Here is a 19041-nt window from a genome sequence, read left to right on the forward strand (position 1 = left end):
ACTATATGAATAGTTATGTTCACATGTAATAAGTAGTAAGATATATTATCTGACCATGCCTGTAGCCAACACAGCACAATATGTAGAACAATTTCAGGATGAATTTTTAATTTCATCCACATGACTTAGGGAGCTAAATGTAGTTCAGTTCACGGCACTATATAAATAGTTATGTTCACATGTAATAAGTAGTAAGATATATTATCTGACCATGCCTGTAGCCAACAGCACAATATGTAGAGCAATTTCAGGATGAATTTTTTATTTCATCCACATGACGTAGGGATTAAATCTAGTTCTGTTTATATCCTATTGTTTACAAAAGAAGAATATATGAATAGTTATGTTGACATGTAATAAGAATGTTATATTATCTCTCCATGCCCCTAACTCATACATGATGCAAAACAATTTCAAGATGAATTCTGACTTTCACCCTCATTTATTAGGGAACCTAACACCACTTGTGATTGATTGCATATCTGTAATATTTATCGGTTTTAATTGGTTACAACATATAAATTAATGAAGAAATGTTATTAAAAACTTAAAGTAAACGTCATTAAGGGGATGACAATGGACTTTCACCCTTGTGCATTAGGTAAGCCAAGTTCAGTTTTGTCCTTTTAGTTCTTGGTACAAAAACAAAAGTTATGCGACAAAACCTATGTGACACGTTAGGGCTTTGTTGTGCAGAATATGGTAAATTCTTCCGGATGCAGAAAATTTCTCTCAAGGGAAAGATTTGAAGATATTGAAATGCTGAACGTGGAAAGTGCAGATTATAGTCCGTGTAGATTGATGCGAGGTTAAGTCTCCGTATCGCCCAGGTAATTATATTACTTATGACCTAAGTGGGATATAATCAGGGATGACCGTGATGGAGGATTTAGCAGATCTCCGTGATGTTGGATGTAGGATTGGCGCTCAGCGCCAGGAGGGTGGTGTAAAGGCTTAGTAACTGAAAGCAGGAATGACTCTACAGAGCTTACTTATAGCATAGACTCCTGAGTCTTGGACAGAGGCACTTTTAACTCTTCATATGCTGACAACCTGCCACTGACTGTAGAGGACCCTGCCATTAACGCTTTCCACCCCACATTGTCATCAATGCTATCCTCTCAGTGTAGCTGCCCCGCAGGCTGGAGCAGAGATGGGGAGGAGGCATCTGAGACCTGTGGGATTAAGGAAGGATTTGGGTGGAATGTTAAAACTATAATTAACATACCAGACAGGTGAGCAAGGGGGGCGGCGCGGGCCGAGAGAAGAGCCGCAGGGCCCACTATTGTGCTGCCCACTTAGGCTTTCAGATGTTCGTGGGGCCTCTCTCATTGCTGCCAGTAATGCCATTACACATGAAAATGGCGACCTGCGCCTTCACGTCAGGACAGAGCAGACAGCAGTCATCTGCAGACCTCCAGTAAAGAGTTAATAGGATCTTCCCCCCCCCCCCCCAGGACATCAACCAAGGGGGTGACCATGGAGTCTGCAGGAGCGGTAGAGGTTGGGGGGCACCCAGGTGGGACGGGGGGTCAGGGCTCCAGTCTTCATCTTCTGTGCTCTTTATTGATTGCACCTGTTAGCAATAGATGTGGGGGAAACGGCCTGAGGGGTCACATACTTTTGCCAGTGGTCTATGATGTCATTTAGTGTTTGTCGCACTCCATGGAGAGGTTCGCACCTCTCGGTGCCATCACAACCAGGGGTCCCGCATAGCCCCTCAGAACATATGATCCCCCGCCACAGAAAGTGGCCCCACCGTGACAGGCAGGGAAGATATCAGGGGTGAAGGGGCCCAACAGAGAGGGGATCATCGGCCTGCAGAGAATAATAACCGTATCACAAGAGAACACACACAAACCGGTGCAGAGGATGATGAGTCATTAACAGCCCCTCCATTTATAATAATTACCCTCATTACCCCAGAGTAAACATGTCTGCTCCCATTTCCTGAGTGTTCCTCAAAAGCCACATCCAAGAGCAGCAGACGGCTCTAAACAAACTCTGCTAATTACCCCCGGCCCGAGAAACTCCACGGCCAGATGGCGAGCAGCGGCCCTGGGACCTCATGTGCCGTCCGCCAAAGAATCCACCGGCCTGGCCGTGAGCACCACATGGGAGTCTTACCCTACACACCAGCAGTGAGCACCATGTCAGAGTCTTACTCTACATAAAGGCCCGACCATGAGCACCATGTGTGGGACTTACCCTACACACCAGCCCAGTCATGAGCACCACATGGGGGTCTTACCCTACACACCGGCCCAGCCGTGAGCACCACATGAGAGTCTCACCTTACACACCAGCCCAGCCGTGAGCACCACATGGGGGGTCTTACCTATACACCAGCTGTGAGCACCATGTGAGTCTTCTCTACACACCGGCCCGACCATGAGCACCACATGGGGATCTCACCTTACACACTGGCCCATCCATGAGCACCACATAGGGTCTTACCCTACACACCAGCCTAGTCGTGAGCACCACATGAGGGTCTTACCCTACACACCGGCCCGACCATGAGCACCACGTGGGGGACTCACCTTACACACCAGCCCAGCCGTGAGCACCACATCCCCCATCCGGTCTTACCTATACACCAGCAGTGAGCACCATGTCAGAGTCTTACTCTACATAAAGGCCCGACCATGAGCACCATGTGTGGGACTTACCCTACACACCGGCCCAGTCATGAGCACCACATGGGGGTCTTACCCTACACACCGGCCCAGCCGTGAGCACCACATGGGGGGTCTTACCTATACACCAGCTGTGAGCACAATGTGAGTCTTCTCTACACACCGGCCCGACCATGAGCACCACATGGGGATCTCACCCTACACACTGGCCCATCCATAAGCACCACATAGGGTTTTACCCTACACACCAACCCAGTCGTGAGCACCACGTGAGAGCATTACTCGCCACACCGGCCCGACCGTGAACACCACGTGGGGGTTTTACCCTACACACCGGCCTAATCGTGAGCATCACATGGTGGTCTTACACTACACACTGGTCTGGCCGTGAACACCACAAAAGTGTCTCACCCTACACACGGGCCTGGCCATGAGCAGCACATGGGAGTCTTACCCTACACACCGGCCCAGCAATCTCCTGTGTAATATCACACGTAATAGACACTCCCCCATGTAAAATCACACGTAATACAGACACTCCTCCGTGTAATACACACACTCCAGGTAATATCACACATGTAATACAGACACCCCCATGTAATATCACACGTGTAACACATACACTCCCCCATGTAATATCATATATGTAATACAGACTCCCAGTGTAGTATCACATGTGCAATAGACACTCCCCCATGTAAAATCACACATGTAATACACTCTCCCATGTAAAATCACACGTAATACAGACACTCCTCCGTGTAATACACACACTCCAGGTAATATCACAGGTGTACCACAAACACTCTCCCATGTAATATCACACATGTAATAGACACTCCCCTGTGTAATATCACACGTGTAATACAGACACTCACACGTGTAATATCACACGTGTAACAGACACTCCCCCGTGTAATATCACATGTGTAATACAGACACTCCCCCATGTAGTATCACACGTGTAAGACACTCCCCTGTGTAATATCACACGTGTAATACAGACACTCCCCATGTAATATCACACGTGTAATAGACACTCCCTCATGTAATATCACACAATACAGACACTCCCCCGTGTAATATCACACATGTAATACAGACACTCGCCCGTGTAATATCACATGTGTAATACAGACACTCCCCCATGTAATATCACACGTGTAATACAGATACTCCCACGTGTAATATCACACGTGTAATACACACTCCCCTGTGTAATATCACACGTGTAATACAGATACTCCCACGTGTAATATCACACGTGTAATACACACTCCCCATGTAATATCACACGTGTAATACAGACACTCCCACGTGTAATATCACACGTGTAATACAGACACTCCCACGTGTAATATCACACGTGTAATACAGACACTCCCACGTGTAATATCACACGTGTAATACAGACACTCCCACGTGTAATATCACACAATACAGACACTCCCCCATGTAATATCATACATGTAATACAGACACTCCCCCGTGTAATATCACACATGTAATACAGACACTCCCCCGTGTAATATCACATGTAATACAGACACTCCCCCGTGTAATAGAGACTCTCCCATGTAATATCACACGTGTAATAGACACTCCCACATGTAATATCACACGTGTAATAGAGACCCCCGTGTAATACCACAGGTGTAATACACACTCCCCCATGTAATATCACACGTAATACAGACACTCCCTCATGTAATATCACACAATACAGACACTCCCCCGTGTAATATCACACGTGTAATACAGACACTCCCCCGTGTAATATCACACGTGTAATACAGACACTCCCCCGTGTAATATCACATGTGTAATACACACTCCCCCGTGTAATATCACACGTGTAATACAGACACTCCCCCGTGTAATATCACACGTGTAATACAGCCCCCCCCCCCCGTGTAATATCACAGGTGTAATACAGGCACTCTCCCATGTAGTATCTCACATCTAATACAGACACTCTGCTGAATCCTCTCAGTCTCTTTCTCTCATGGCAGCAGGGTTCTGTGAAGTTTGGCCATTGTTTGGAGGGCTAGAGGTACCGCCCAGGACTCATGGACTGGAGATATTGGGTTCCTTTACCATCACCCATTTGTTTGGCTTGGCGGCTGTAACATCTGGGGGGTGTACTGGTTGATAAAGCAGGTAAAAAAAAAACATGTCATGGGGTGCAGATAATGTGCCACGGACTATGATGGTGGCCCGCCCATAACCCCGCGATGGTGGCCCGCCCATAACCCCGCGATGGTGGCCCGCCCATAACCCCGCGATGGTGGCCCGCCCATAACCCCGCGATGGTGGCCCGCCCATAACCCCGCGATGGTGGCCCGACCATAACCCTGCGATGGTGGCCCGACCATAACCTCGCGATGGTGGCCCGCCCATAACCCCGCGATGGTGGCCCGCCCATAACCCCACAATGGTGGCCCGCCCATAACCTCGCGATGGTGGCCCGCCCATAACCTCGCGATGGTGGCCCGCCCATAACCTCGCGATGGTGGCCCGCCCATAACCCCGCGATGGTGGCCCGCCCATAACCCCGCAATGGTGGCCCGCCCATAACCCCGCAATGGTGGCCCGCCCATAACCCCGTGATGGTGGCCCGCCCATAACCCCGCGATGGTGGCCCGCCCATAACCCCGCAATGGTGGCCCGCCCATAACCCCGCGATGGTGGCCCGCCCATAACCCACTGATATTTCACAAGCCATGGTATCAGGAATGGATCAGGTGATATCAGTCTGTGCGTCTCGGTCTGTATGTGGCAGCCGGCCCCTCCCCCACACTACAATAACAAAGCACAATGTGAAGGAATGCTGGGTAATAATCAATATGGCAGCCAGAGCGTCAGGATCGGCCACGGCAGCCAGAGCGTCAGGATCGGCCACGGCAGCCATGCTTTCTGTCACCCAGGTGACAATAAGTATTACACATGTGATTGCTACTGCCGGCATCACCTGCACAGGCTGCATTAACCAGCAGCAGGAGCAGCGTTCCATTAATCTCACTCCTGGTTTATTATCAAATAATTTAATATAAAAATGAAAGAACATCAGAAGAGGCGAAAATATACAGCTATATACAGGGGTGTAGCGATCCCGGGGGGCACCAGTCTCCAGTAATAGTGGACCACTGCCTGTAGCTGCAGGGTCAGCTGAGAGTCAAAGGTCAGATAGTGCTGCAATGTGGCGGGCAGCGAGACCACCCGCTGGCACAAGAGCGAAGGTCATGGGACCATCATAGTCCTCCAGTTGCTCCTCTATTATAGGGGTCTCTCAGGCTTTATTATCGGGGGGTCTCCTCCATTACAGGCGGACTCTCTGCCTTTATTATCTGGGTCTCCTCCGTTCTATTACAAGTGGCCTACTAGGCTGTGTTATTGGGGGTCTCCTCCTCTCCATGACAGGTGGTCTCCTGGGCTTTATTATCAGGGGTCTCCTCCGCTCTATTCCAGGTGGTCTCCTGGGCTTTATTATCAGGGGTCTCCTCCGCTCTATTACAGGTGGTCTGCAGGGCTTTATTATCAGGGGTCTCCTCCGCTCTATTACAGGTGGTCTCCTGGGCTTTATTATCGGGGGTCTCCTCCGCTCTATTACAGGTGGTCTCTTGGGCTTTATTATCAGGGGTCTCCTACCCTCTATTACGGTTGGTCTCCTGGGCTTTATTATCGGGGGTCTCCTCCGCTCTAGTAAAGGCTGTCTCCTGGGCTCTTAGACAGGTGGTCTTCCAGGCACTATTATAGGCGGTCTCCTAGGCTTTATTAACAGGAGTCTCCTCCGCTCTATTACAGGCAGTCTCCCGGGATCTATTACAGGAAGTCTCCTCCGCTCTATTACAGGTGGTCTCCTGGGCTTTATTATCGGGGGTCTCCTCCGCTCTATTACAGATGGCCTCCTGGCCTTCATTATGGGGGGTCTCCTACCCTCTATTACGGTTGGTCTCCTGGGCTTTATTATCGGGGGTCTCCTCCGCTCTAGTAAAGGCTGTCTCCTGGGCTCTTAGACAGGTGGTCTTCCAGGCACTATTATAGGCGGTCTCCTAGGCTTTATTATCGGGGGTCTCCTCCGCTCTATTACAGGCAGTCTCCCGGGATCTATTACAGGAAGTCTCCTCCGCTCTATTACAGGTGGTCTCCTGGGCTTTATTATCAGGGGTCTCCTCCGCTCTATTACAGGTGGTCTGCAGGGCTTTATTATCGGGGGTCTCCTCCGCTCTATTACAGGTGGTCTCTTGGCTTTATTATCAGGGGTCTCCTCCGCTCTATTACAGGCAGTCTCCCGGGATCTATTACAGGCAGTCTCCTCCGCTCTAGTATAGGCTGTCTCCTGGCCTCTTAGACAGGTGGTCTCCCAGGCTCTATTATAGGTGGTCTCCTAGGCTTTATTATCGGCGGTCTCCCAGGTTAGCTGTTGGAATGGCCCATTGTAAGCAGAGGTTCCAGTCTTTTGCTCAGCTTGACAAGGCAGCCTCCAGCGTCAGCGGGTGGTACAGAGCGGGCCACCTGGGTCAGCGTCATGGTGGCTGTAGGTTCACAGTCATGGTAATGCACATGTCCAATGATCAGATGCTCAGTAGAACGGCGCCGAGCCCCCCGAGACCTTCTCAGCCGGAACAATCTGCTGGAGACTTGACAGGATCTTCTTCTGGTGCCCGGCCAGGGTGACCCCGATCCGAAGTAGGTCCCTGAGGGAAACAGAAGTCACAATTCATCAGTCCTCACCTTGCCTCCATCATGGCTACTGTGCGGTCCGGCGCCTCCCACCCAATATCACAGTCACGTACTCTGTGGTCATCTGCCGCACTCGGCTGAAGGTGGTGAAGCCAGCGTTTCGGAATCCTTCTTCATATCTTCCCATTTTGATGGCATGGAGCCACTCGCCCACGGAGGAGAAGGAGGAGTAGTGGGGTGTGCGCTGGTCCAGGAGGGGCTGCGAGGATCTGGACAGAGAGAGAAGGACATGGGTGACGTTACACAATACAATCCCCTCATTATCTCCACTACGCCCAGAAACTTCCTGCGCTTCCTGCTGACCCTGGAACACTGACCTTCAGCCTGACCTGCAGAGCAGAACTCGATTCCTGTTCAAAGCCGGTTAACCCCTGCCCTCCCATCACCCAATACCTCAGATCTCCTTAAAGAGGCTGCCCAAAATGTCTCACTGCTTTCCATTACATTTATGGGATTGTGCTCTCGTACTCTCGTCAACAGTCTCCTTAAACCCATTGCTCCCTGAAAAGATGCATTTCTGTCCCGCACAGTAGCCCCTCTCTTACCCAGGCTGCTCACGAGCTGTGATTTTCAGGCTGGCTGGGTTGCGGATGAGTTTGTCCAGAGCGCTAACAATCTCAGTAAAGCGAGGACGGGCGGCTCGGTCGCGCTGCCAGCAGTCCAGCATGAGCTGGTGGAGAGCGGATGGACAATCTGGGGGAGCGGGCAGACGGTAATCCTGCTCTATAGCATTGATGACCTGAGGAAATCAGACGGCACATTAGTCCCTACACTGGAGGTCCGGTCTCACCACCCACAGACATCGGCTTCTGGACTCACATCTTGGTTGGACATGTCCCAGTAAGGACGTTCTCCGAAGGACATGACCTCCCACATGACTATCCCGTAGCCCCAGACATCACTGGATGAAGTAAACTTGCGGAATGCAATGGCTTCTGGCGCCGTCCATCTGATTGGTATTTTACCACCCTGAGAAAAAAGAAAGGCTTGACAGTGAGAGGTGGAGAAAGCTCAATTTGACATTATGTCCCATCCCCCGCCACACCCCAGAACCTCCATAACCCCAGTCATACAGAACACGCATGTACAGCCCACCCTCCCGAACCCCCGGCCTCTTCTCACCAGGCAGGACGTGTATGTTGGGTCAGTCGATCCTTCTTGCAAGAATCGAGACAATCCAAAATCAGACACTTTACAAACTAAGTTACTGTTCACCAAAATATTTCGTGCCGCCAAGTCTCGGTGAACATAATTCATCTCTGCCAGGTAGCGCATGCCCGAGGCGATCCCTCGTAGCATCCCCACCAGCTGGATTGGAGTAAACTGTCCATCGTTTTGCTGTGAACACAAAAAAGGGTTCAGGATTACCCTACAATAGTCCCCACTGCTCCACCATCCTCCAACAAACAGTCTTCCACCCGCCCCAACCATTGACAGACCCTCTGCCACCAACCAGAACAGTCCTCAGACAGACCTTCCGCCACCCATCCCGAATGTCCTCCGAGAGACCCTCCGCCACGAACCTCAACTGTCCTACAACAGACCATCCGCCACCCACTCCAACCGTCCTCCGACAGACCGTTCGTAACCCACCCCAACTGTCCTCTGCCAGATCCTTCACCACCCACCTGTTGTAGGACCGTCCCCAGACATATCCCACTACTACAACCCACCACAACTGCTCCGACAGCCCCTACGCCCACTCTAACCAATCTCCAACAAACCCCTCTCAACCCAACTACTCTGACAGACCCTCCTCCACCCATTCCAACCGTCCTCCAACAATCTTCTATCCACCCCAGCCACCCTCCATCAGACCTTTAGCCACCCACAACGGTCCGACGATATATCCCACTGTTACCACCCATCTCCACTGCTCCAACATCTCTACCTTCTTCAACCACCCTCCAACAAACCCCTCTCCTTCAACCCAACTACCCTCCGACAAACCTTCTGCCACCCACCCCAACTGTCCTCCAACAGACCCTTCGCCACACTCCCTGAACATCCCCCGACATATCCCACTCTTACAACCCATCTCAACTGCTCGAACAGCCCTTCCACCCACCCTCCTACAAACCCCTCTTCATCAACCCAACTACCCTCTGGCCACCCATCCCAGCCGTCCTCCGACAGACCCTCTTTAACCGACCCTCTGACAAACCCCTCTATCTCAATCCAACTACCCTCCGACAAACTCTCCTTCACCCTAACCGTCCTCTGCCCAACCATTCTCTGACATTCCCCACTCATACCACCTTTCCCTGAAGGACCCTCCACCACTCCATCCGTCCTCTGACAGACACTCCTAAACGCACCTCAACCACCCTCGGACAGTCCTCTTCAGACAGACCCTCCTCCACCCAACTGTCCTTTGGCAGACCTTCTGCCACAGTCCTCAGCAAGACCCCCCTTCCTACAACCCAACCACCCTACGACATTCCCCTCTCTGACCTTTCAACTGTTCTCTGGCAGACCCCACTCGCTCCAACCGCCCTCCGAAAGATCCTTCTCAACCCACCGACAGGACCCACTCTCACACCATCCTCAGACAGTCTGCCCTCAATCTACCACAAACAACCTCAGACAGCTTAAACTACCCAACTGTCTCCTGACAGACTCCTCTCCCACAACCCAACAGTCCACTAACAAGCCCTTCACTCACCCTTAGAAATGAGTCCAGGGCGCCGTTTTCCATGTACTCAGTGATAATCATGACAGGACAGTTATTGGTGATGACTCCTTCTAGGTGTATGATATTGGGATGCTGGAACTGTCCCATGATACTGGCCTCGCTCAGAAACTCCCGACGTTGGCGCTCGGTGTAACCACCCTTCAGAGTCTTTATAGCCACATAATTTTCCTTCTTCCCTGGGACCTTTAGACGCCCCCGACAGACTTCTCCAAACTCCCCTGTAACAGACCATGGGTTAGCGAGCAGCCCGTCTATGACACCCCTCAGTACAGATCTCCTCCAACCCCCCACATCTACTCACCAGCACCAATCACTTCCTCAATCTTCACATAGGAGGCATCAATCTCTTTAGCAAATTCTCTCACAGCCTCATTGGGGTCTTCATAGGTGAACGGATCGATGTACAGTTTGGTGTCTGAAAAAGAACATGACAATTAATGGAGACTCGGGCAACGCTCGGACACAGCCACAGAAATCCTCCAGAACACTCAACAGGATGGAGGCAACATTGAAGGGCTCCAAAGAAATAAGGATACTGGTCGGACGGCAGTGGACACATCAATATCACCAGAAGAACGAGCTGTTAGCCCTGAAGGAAGAGACCTCCATGCCCAACAGCAGACTTACTGTGTCCAATCAGGTACTGGCCCGGCTTGTCCGAGTACTCCGGCTCCTTGTTACTTCCCTGCTTCCTGTAGAGAGAGGGAGCCAGGAACACCACGTAATCATCACAGGGCCACGCCGAGTAACACTGAGTGTACATAATATGATCACACCATGTAATCATCACAGGGCCACTCCGACTAACACTGAGTGTACATAATATGACCACACCACGTAATCATCACAGGGCCACGCCGACTAACACTGAGTGTACATAATATGACCACACCACGTAATCATCACAGGGCCACGCCGAGTAACAGAGTGTACATAATATGACCACACCACGTAATCATCACAGGACCACGCCGAGTAACACTGAGTGTACATAATATGCTCACACCACGTAATCATCACAGGGCCACTCCAAGTAACACCCGAGTGTACATAATATGACCACACCGTGTAATCATCACAGGGCCACGCCGAGTAACACTGAGTGTACATAATATGATCACACCACGTAATCATCACAGGGCCACGCCGAGTAACACCGAGTGTACATACTATGACCACACCAAGTAATCATCACCGGGCCACGCCGAGTAACACTGAGTGTACATAATATGACCACACCGCGTAATCATCACAGGGCCAAGACGAGTAACAGAGTGTACATAATATGACCACACCAAGTAATCATCACAGGGCCACGCCGAGTAACACCGAGTGTACATACTATGATCACTCCACGTAATCATCACAGTGCCACGCCGAGCAACACTGAGTGTACATAATATGACCACTCCACGTAATCATCACAGTGCCACGCCGAGTAACACTAAGTGTACATAATATGACCACACCACGTAATCATCACAGGGCCACGCTGAGTAACACTAAGTGTACATAATATGACCACACCGTGTAATCATCACAGGGCCAAGACGAGTAACAGAGTGTACATAATATGACCACACCAAGTAATCATCACCGGGCCACGCCGAGTAACACTGAGTGTACATAATATGACCACACCGCGTAATCATCACAGGACCACGCCGAGTAACACTGAGTGTACATAATATGACCACACCAAGTAATCATCACCGGGCCACGCCGAGTAACACTGAGTGTACATAATATGACCACGCCGAGTAACACTGATTGTACATAATATGACCACACCACGTAATCATCACAGGGCCACGCCGAGTAACACTGAGTGTACATAATATGACCACACCACGTAATCATCACAGGGCCAAGCAGAGTAACACTGAATGTACATAATATGACCACACCACGTAATCATCACAGGACCACGCCCAGTAACACTGAGTGTACATAATATGACCACACCACGTAATCATCACAGGGCCACGCCGAGTAACACTGAGTGTACATAATATGACCACACCACGTAATCATCACAGGGCCAAGCAGAGTAACACTGAATGTACATAATATGACCACACCACGTAATCATCACAGGGCCAAGCAGAGTAACACTGAATGTACATAATATGACCACACCACGTAATCATCACAGGACCATGCCGAGTAACACTGAGTGTACATAATATGACCACACCACGTAATCATCACAGGGCCACGCCGAGTAACACTGAGTGTACATAATATGACCACACCACGTAATCATCACAGGGCCACGCCGAGTAACACTGAGTGCACATAATATGACCACACCACGTAATCATCACAGTGCCACGCCGAGCAACACTGAGTGTACATAATATGACCACTCCACGTAATCATCACAGTGCCACGCCGAGTAACACTAAGTGTACATAATATGACCACACCACGTAATCATCACAGGGCCACGCTGAGTAACACTAAGTGTACATAATATGACCACACCAAGTAATCATCACCGGGCCACGCCGAGTAACACTGAGTGTACATAATATGACCACACCGCGTAATCATCACAGGACCACGCCGAGTAACACTGAGTGTACATAATATGACCACACCAAGTAATCATCACCGGGCCACGCCGAGTAACACTGAGTGTACATAATATGACCACGCCGAGTAACACTGATTGTACATAATATGACCACACCACGTAATCATCACAGGGCCACGCCGAGTAACACTGAGTGTACATAATATGACCACACCACGTAATCATCACAGGGCCAAGCAGAGTAACACTGAATGTACATAATATGACCACACCACGTAATCATCACAGGGCCACGCCGACTAACACTGAGTGTACATAATATGACCACACCGTGTAATCATCACAGGGCCACGCCGAGTAACACTGAGTGTACATAATATGACCACACCACGTAATCATCACAGGGCCACGCCGAGTAACACTGAGTGCACATAATATGACCACACCACGTAATCATCACAGGGCCACGCCGAGTAACACTGAGTGTACATAATATGACCACACCACATAATCATCACAGGGCCACGCCGAGTAACACTGAGTGCACATAATATGACCACACCATGTAATCATCACAGGACCACGCCGAGTAACAGTGAGTGTACATAATATGACCACGTGAGTAACACTGAGTGTACATAATATGACCACACCACGTAATCATCACAGGGCCACACCGAGTAATGCTAAGTGAACATAATGTGGCCAGCTAACTGACGGGGCGGAGCTGACAACCTCTCACATTCCATACACAGGTTTGTTGTCAGCAGTCATTTTGGGATGTTCCAAGTCACGTACCTCACACACACCACAGCAATGATGACCACAACGAGAATCAGGACAGCGCCTACCCCCACCGTCCCAGCAATGAGCTCCACCTGAGGTTGAGCCTTTTCTGGGTCTGGAAGAAGAAATGCCCCTATAAGTATACGGGAAGGTTACTGGGGTCTGCACAGAACACGGCCATATACCATGAATACTGCCCCCAACTTACCCAATGGCAGCGTTTGGAACACACTTTCTCCGCTGAACGCCCCGTATCCGGCCTCCGTCCTGGCCCGCACCTGCACAGTGTACACGGTCCCCGAGTGCAGTCCCGGCAGCTTGGCCTCATTACTGGTGGTCTTCAGGAACATGATGAGCGGCTTCTCCTGATCCTATGCAAGACACCTCATTTAATACGGCTCTTTGCGTTGCAGAGACCCCCACCTGTGCCCACCTCACCTTTTCATAGTATTTGACCTCATAATCCAGAATGTTACCCCTGTGTGGAGACTGTGGGGGCGCTGCTGGGCTCCACCTCAAGGACAAGGAGGACGCCGAGGAGGCCATCTGCTGGATACCCGTCACCGCGTGAGGAACTGCAGGATGGAGAATGAAGGGGTTAATTCCTCGTTCTAGAGAGGTCTGGACACAGAAATGGTGCAGTATTAGGACTCACGGTCACGGTCGATGGTGACATTCAGCTCTTCGCCCATCGCTGCCGCACCGTTACGTTCTGACACGCCATTCAACGCCAGGACCCGGAAGTTGTAAATGACTTGTGGGCGGAGGCCGGACACTCGCAGTTTACGTTCTGCTAGCTTTTGGGGTCTCGATGTGAAGGAGAGGCGGCTGCAGGCCACCCAGCCCCCACCCGCTGCGTACTCCGAACACTGCACCTCATAGTACAGGTCTGAGCGTCCCCCAGAATCAAGCGGCTCGCTCCAATCCAGATCTAGGGTGGATCCGTTCACACTGGAGACAATGCTACGAGGGGAAGATGGAGGCTCTGCGGGAGAGGGAGATCATGTCAGCAGAAAGAACGGATCAGCCCGGTGTGGGTCCATGCTACTGCCGCGGAGTGAGGGTCTCAGAAGACCAGGGTACTTACTGGTGCAGGCCGCAGTTACGGGGTCCCCAGGGGCACGGTAATATCCCACTTTACAGATGCACGCAGTTGCGCCGGCGGTGGTCGTCAGGCTGTTCTGAGGACACATCTGGCAGGATAACTCGCCAACATTCGGCTTAAAATATCCAGGCAGACATACTACACAGAGAAAGAGTGCAAGCTCCTCAGTCAAGAACAGGTCATGTCTGCCGGATTATGTAATACGCCCACTACAAGGATAATACGAGATCAGAAACCGCGCCACTCCTGTCCACAGCCTATGTCTGGTACTGCAACTCACGGCACACCTCAATGAGAGACCACCGCTCACTAGCAGGATACCGCCAAAAGAAAAGGGTCAAAAGAGAAGTGGTCTCTCTGATTCTGCAAATGGCAAAGGGGTAAGCAGGGGTGGTCTTATGTTCTGCAGAGGAAAAGGGTTAAGCAAGCGGGAAACTCTCTCACTCTGGAGCGGTGGTCTCTCTGATTCTGCAGAGGGAGAGAGGTTAAGCAAGCGGTGGTCTCTCTGATACTTGTGGAGGGAGAAAGATTTATGCGAGAGGTGGTCTCATTTATACTGGTAGAGGAAGAAAGGTTAAGCCAGCAGTGGGCACTTTGTACAGGCGAAGAGCGAAGGGGTAAGCGAGTGATGGTCTCTCTGATATTGCAGAGGGTGGAGGGTTAGTGAGTGGTGGTCTCTCTACTACTCCGAGGGAGACTGGTAAAGTGAGCGGTGGGTTCTCTGATACTCCAGAGAGAGATGGGTAAAGCGAGCGTTGGTCTCTGAAACTGACGAGGAAGGAGGATTAAGCGATCAGTTGTCTAATACTGTGGAGGGAGGAGGGTTAGGCGACCAGTGGTCTCTGGTGGAAGGTGAATGGCTAAGCGAGCAGTAGTCTTTCTTAATACTACAAAGGGAAAAGTGTTAAGCTTTTGGTGGTCTTTCTGATACTGATTTAAGAAGTGTTAACCGAGTGGTGGTCTCTCTGCTACTGGTGGAAGAATGATTAAGCGAGTGGTGGTATCTCTGATACTGGTGAAAGAAGGGTTAAGCTTATCCCTAATCAGTTCCCACAATCTATCTCTTCTGACCCAGCATTCTGAACTATAAATTTAGACATCTCTTTAGGGGTGCACGCAAACATCCCGAAGCAAAGCATCCCAAAGATAGGCATCGAGGTAAAGCAGTTATTCCATGGCAGTTAGGGCAGGCGTAAGGTAACTCACACTCTGCTCTCCCTTCTATCCATGTGCTTTATTCCTATCCTCCTATGTTCCCTTGCTATCCACATTCACCACACTATCCCCCTCCACCATGACTCATATACATGAGCTTCTCTCTCCTTCCCTCTCCCATGTACAGCTCCCATGCACTTCTCACCTTCCTGAAAAACCGCAGCCCATCTTGCCCAAACACACTGCACAAAAAAACTTTGTACAATTCCAATACCTACTTGCTCTTTATCTTCCTACTCCTACTAATTTCAGGGGACATCTCCCCCAACCCTGGTCCACCAACCTCAACCCCTACCCTACCTCATATCGAAACCTTACTAATCTTACTACTATTAGTTGCACCCCATCTACTTCTCTTAATTGTGCCCTTTGGAATCCACGGTCTGTATGCAACAAGCTTCCTTTCCTGCACAATTACTTATAGAAAAACTCTCTTCATCTGTTGGCCCTCACGGAAACCTGGATTCAGGATTCTGACATTGTTTCTCCTGCTGCCATTTCCCATGGTGGCTTACAATTCTCACATTCCCGGAGACCCACAAACAGACCTGGTGGTGGAGTCGGCATACTCTTGTCCCCACAATGCACTTTCCAGGTCATCCCCCCAGTTCCATAACTCTCAGGGTATGTGCACACGTCAGGATTTCTTGCAGAAATTTCCTGAAGAAAACCGGAAATTTTCTGCAAGAAATCCGCATTTTTTTTTATACGTTTTTTTCCCTTTTTTTTTAGCATTTTGCAACTGTAATTAGCTTGCAAAATGCTAAAGTTTTCCAAGCGATCTGTAGCATCGCTTGGAAAACAGATTGACAGGTTGGTCACACTTGTCAAACAGTGTTTGACAAGTGTGACCAACTTTTTACTATAGATGCAGCCTATGCAGCATCAATAGTAAAAGATAGAATGTTAAAAATAATAAAAAAAAATGTTTATACTCACCTGCAGACAGCCGATCTCCTCAGCGGCTTCTGTTCCTATAGATGGTGTGTGTGTGCAGGACCTTCGATGATGTCACGGTCACGTGAGCGGTCACATAAGCGGTCACGCGACCAATCACAAGACCGTGATGTCATCGCAGGTCCTTCACACACACCAGCTATAGGAATGGAAGCGGCAGCATGCACCGATGAGAGGTGGGAAGACTCCGGGGTCCATCGAAGGAGAGTATATGACTATTTTTTATTTTAATTCTTTTTTTTTTTTACCAATTATATGGTGCCCAGTCCATGGAGGAGAGTCTCCTCTCCTCCACCCTGGGTACCAACCGCACATAATCTGCTTACTTCCCGCATGGTGGGCACAGCCCTGTGCGGGAAGTAAGCAGATCAATGCATTCCTAGGTGTGCGGAATCCCCGCAATTCCGCAAATTTAATGAACATGTTGCTTTTTTTTCCGCGATGCGATTTTTTCGCGGAAAAAAATTCAACATTTGCACAAGAAATGCGGAATACACTGAAAATAATGGGAGGCATATGTAAGCGTTTTTTTCGCGTTTTTATAGCGAAAAAACGCAAAAAATACTGAACGTGTGCACATGGCCTTATTCCCTTCTTTTGAGGACCACACTATCAGGCTCTTCCGTCCCCTCTCCCTCGGAGTAGCGGTCATATACCAGCCCCCAGGCTCACCCACCCTCTTCCTGGACCATTTCTCTGCCTGGCTGCCGCACTTTATGTCCTCAGAACTCCCAACCCTCATCCTGGGAGACTTCAACATCCCCATAAACAGCCTCACTTCTACATCTGCATCCCAGCTTCTATCACTAACCACTTCTCTCAGCCTCCCATAGCTCTCAACCTCTGAGACACACAAGGACGGTAAAACCCTGGACCTGGTCTTCGCCCGGCTCTGCTCAATCTCTTACCTAGATAACTCACCGCTTCCCCTCTCTGACCACAACACTCTCCCTTCGTGCTCACAATCCCTCACCCCCCCAGCACACTCTTACCTATCACACATATTCAGAAATCTACATGCTATTAACCCTCATACACTTTCAGACTCCCGACACTCATCATTGGGGACAATCTCCTCTTTTTCCTGTCCTGATCTGGCGGTACATCACTACAATGACACTCTTAGAAGCACCCTGGACCAAGTAGCGCCCCTCACCCTCAGAACCTCCAAACACAGAGTGAAACAGCCCTGGCTCACATCGCAAACCCGATTTCTCCAGCGATGCTTTAGGTGTGCTAAACGCTTATAGAGGAAAACTCGGACACCACAAGACTTCATACACTTCAAATTTATGTTAAGAACCTATAATTCGGCCCTTCACCTCGCCAAACAGACCTACTACACCACCCTGATCTTCTCACTAGCCAACAACCCCAAGAAACTTTTTGACACCTTTCACTCCCTCCTCAGGCCAAAAGCACAAGCCCCTATCACAGACATTTGTGCTGATGACCTGGCCTCCCACTTTATAGAGAAAATAGACGATATCCGTCAGGAAATCCGCTCCCAGACACCAAGCGCAGCAACTAACTCCCATCCCTCCCTGCATTTCCCCTGGCTCACTCTCCACATTCGATCCAATCACAGAAGAAGTCTCCAGGCTCCTCTCTTCTTCTCGTCCGACTACATTCACGACTGACCCTATTCCCTCTCATCTCCTCCAGTCTCTTTCTCCAGTCGTCACAACTCACCTGACTACAATCTTTAATCTCTCCCTCTCCTCTGGCATTTTCCCCTCCTCCTTCAAACACTATCATTACTCCATTACTAAAGGAACACACCCTCGAGCCATCCTGCACAAAATAAATACAGACCAGTCTCCAATCTCCCCTTCATCTCTAAACTCTTGGAGCGCCTGATATACTCCCGCCTTACCCATTACCTCTCCACTCACTCCCTCCTAGAACCTTCACAGTCCGGCTTCCGCCCCCTACACTCGACAGAAACTGCACTCATCTAAGTGACCAATGACCTTCTGACAGCAAAGTGCAACGGTGACCACGCTCTGCTCATTCTTCTCGACCTTTCTGCAGCTTTCGACACTGTTGACCACCCTCTCCTACTCTCTAGGCTCCAGTCACTAGGCATTAAGGACACTGGTATCTACTGGTTCTCTTCCTATCTTTCTGACCGCTCCTTCAGTGTTCTGTTCTCCGGCTCCACTTCATCTCCTCTTCCTCTCACTGTCGGGGTACCTCAGGGCTCAGTCCTTGGCCCTCTCTACACAGCCCCAATTAGACAGACCATCAGCAGATTTGGCTTTCAGTACCATCTTTATGCCGATGACAAAACTATACACGTCATCCCCTGACCTAACCCCCGCTGTACTACAGAACGCCAGTGACTGTCTGTCCGCAGTCT

The 19041-nt window shown here is 50.1% G+C and overlaps 1 protein-coding gene across 2 annotated transcripts in view; it reads right to left on the reverse strand.

Annotated features, from left to right (window-relative positions):
- Positions 1-5651: 5651 nt before the first annotated feature.
- EPHB4 (EPH receptor B4) overlaps positions 5652-19041 on the reverse strand; it is a 65167-nt gene continuing 51777 nt past the window's right edge. Inside the window, exons 4-16 of one of the 2 annotated variants that reach the window (XM_077261515.1) lie at positions 14490-14645; positions 14058-14387; positions 13841-13977; positions 13611-13773; positions 13415-13517; positions 10705-10769; positions 10379-10492; positions 10048-10295; positions 8505-8720; positions 8202-8351; positions 7928-8121; positions 7436-7591; positions 5652-7336 (exon numbers count right to left, since the gene is read on the reverse strand). In XM_077261515.1, coding sequence (XP_077117630.1) covers positions 7222-7336; positions 7436-7591; positions 7928-8121; positions 8202-8351; positions 8505-8720; positions 10048-10295; positions 10379-10492; positions 10705-10769; positions 13415-13517; positions 13611-13773; positions 13841-13977; positions 14058-14387; positions 14490-14645 — 2147 coding nt within the window. In that variant the 3' untranslated portion in view covers positions 5652-7221. Of the gene's footprint in view, positions 7337-7435; positions 7592-7927; positions 8122-8201; positions 8352-8504; positions 8721-10047; positions 10296-10378; positions 10493-10704; positions 10770-13414; positions 13536-13610; positions 13774-13840; positions 13978-14057; positions 14388-14489; positions 14646-19041 lie in introns of both variants that reach the window. The other variant, XM_077261514.1, reaches the window with a different exon arrangement.

The sequence above is a fragment of the Ranitomeya variabilis genome, chromosome 5, assembly GCF_051348905.1.
Source record: "Ranitomeya variabilis isolate aRanVar5 chromosome 5, aRanVar5.hap1, whole genome shotgun sequence".
NCBI classification, from domain to species: domain Eukaryota; kingdom Metazoa; phylum Chordata; class Amphibia; order Anura; family Dendrobatidae; genus Ranitomeya; species Ranitomeya variabilis.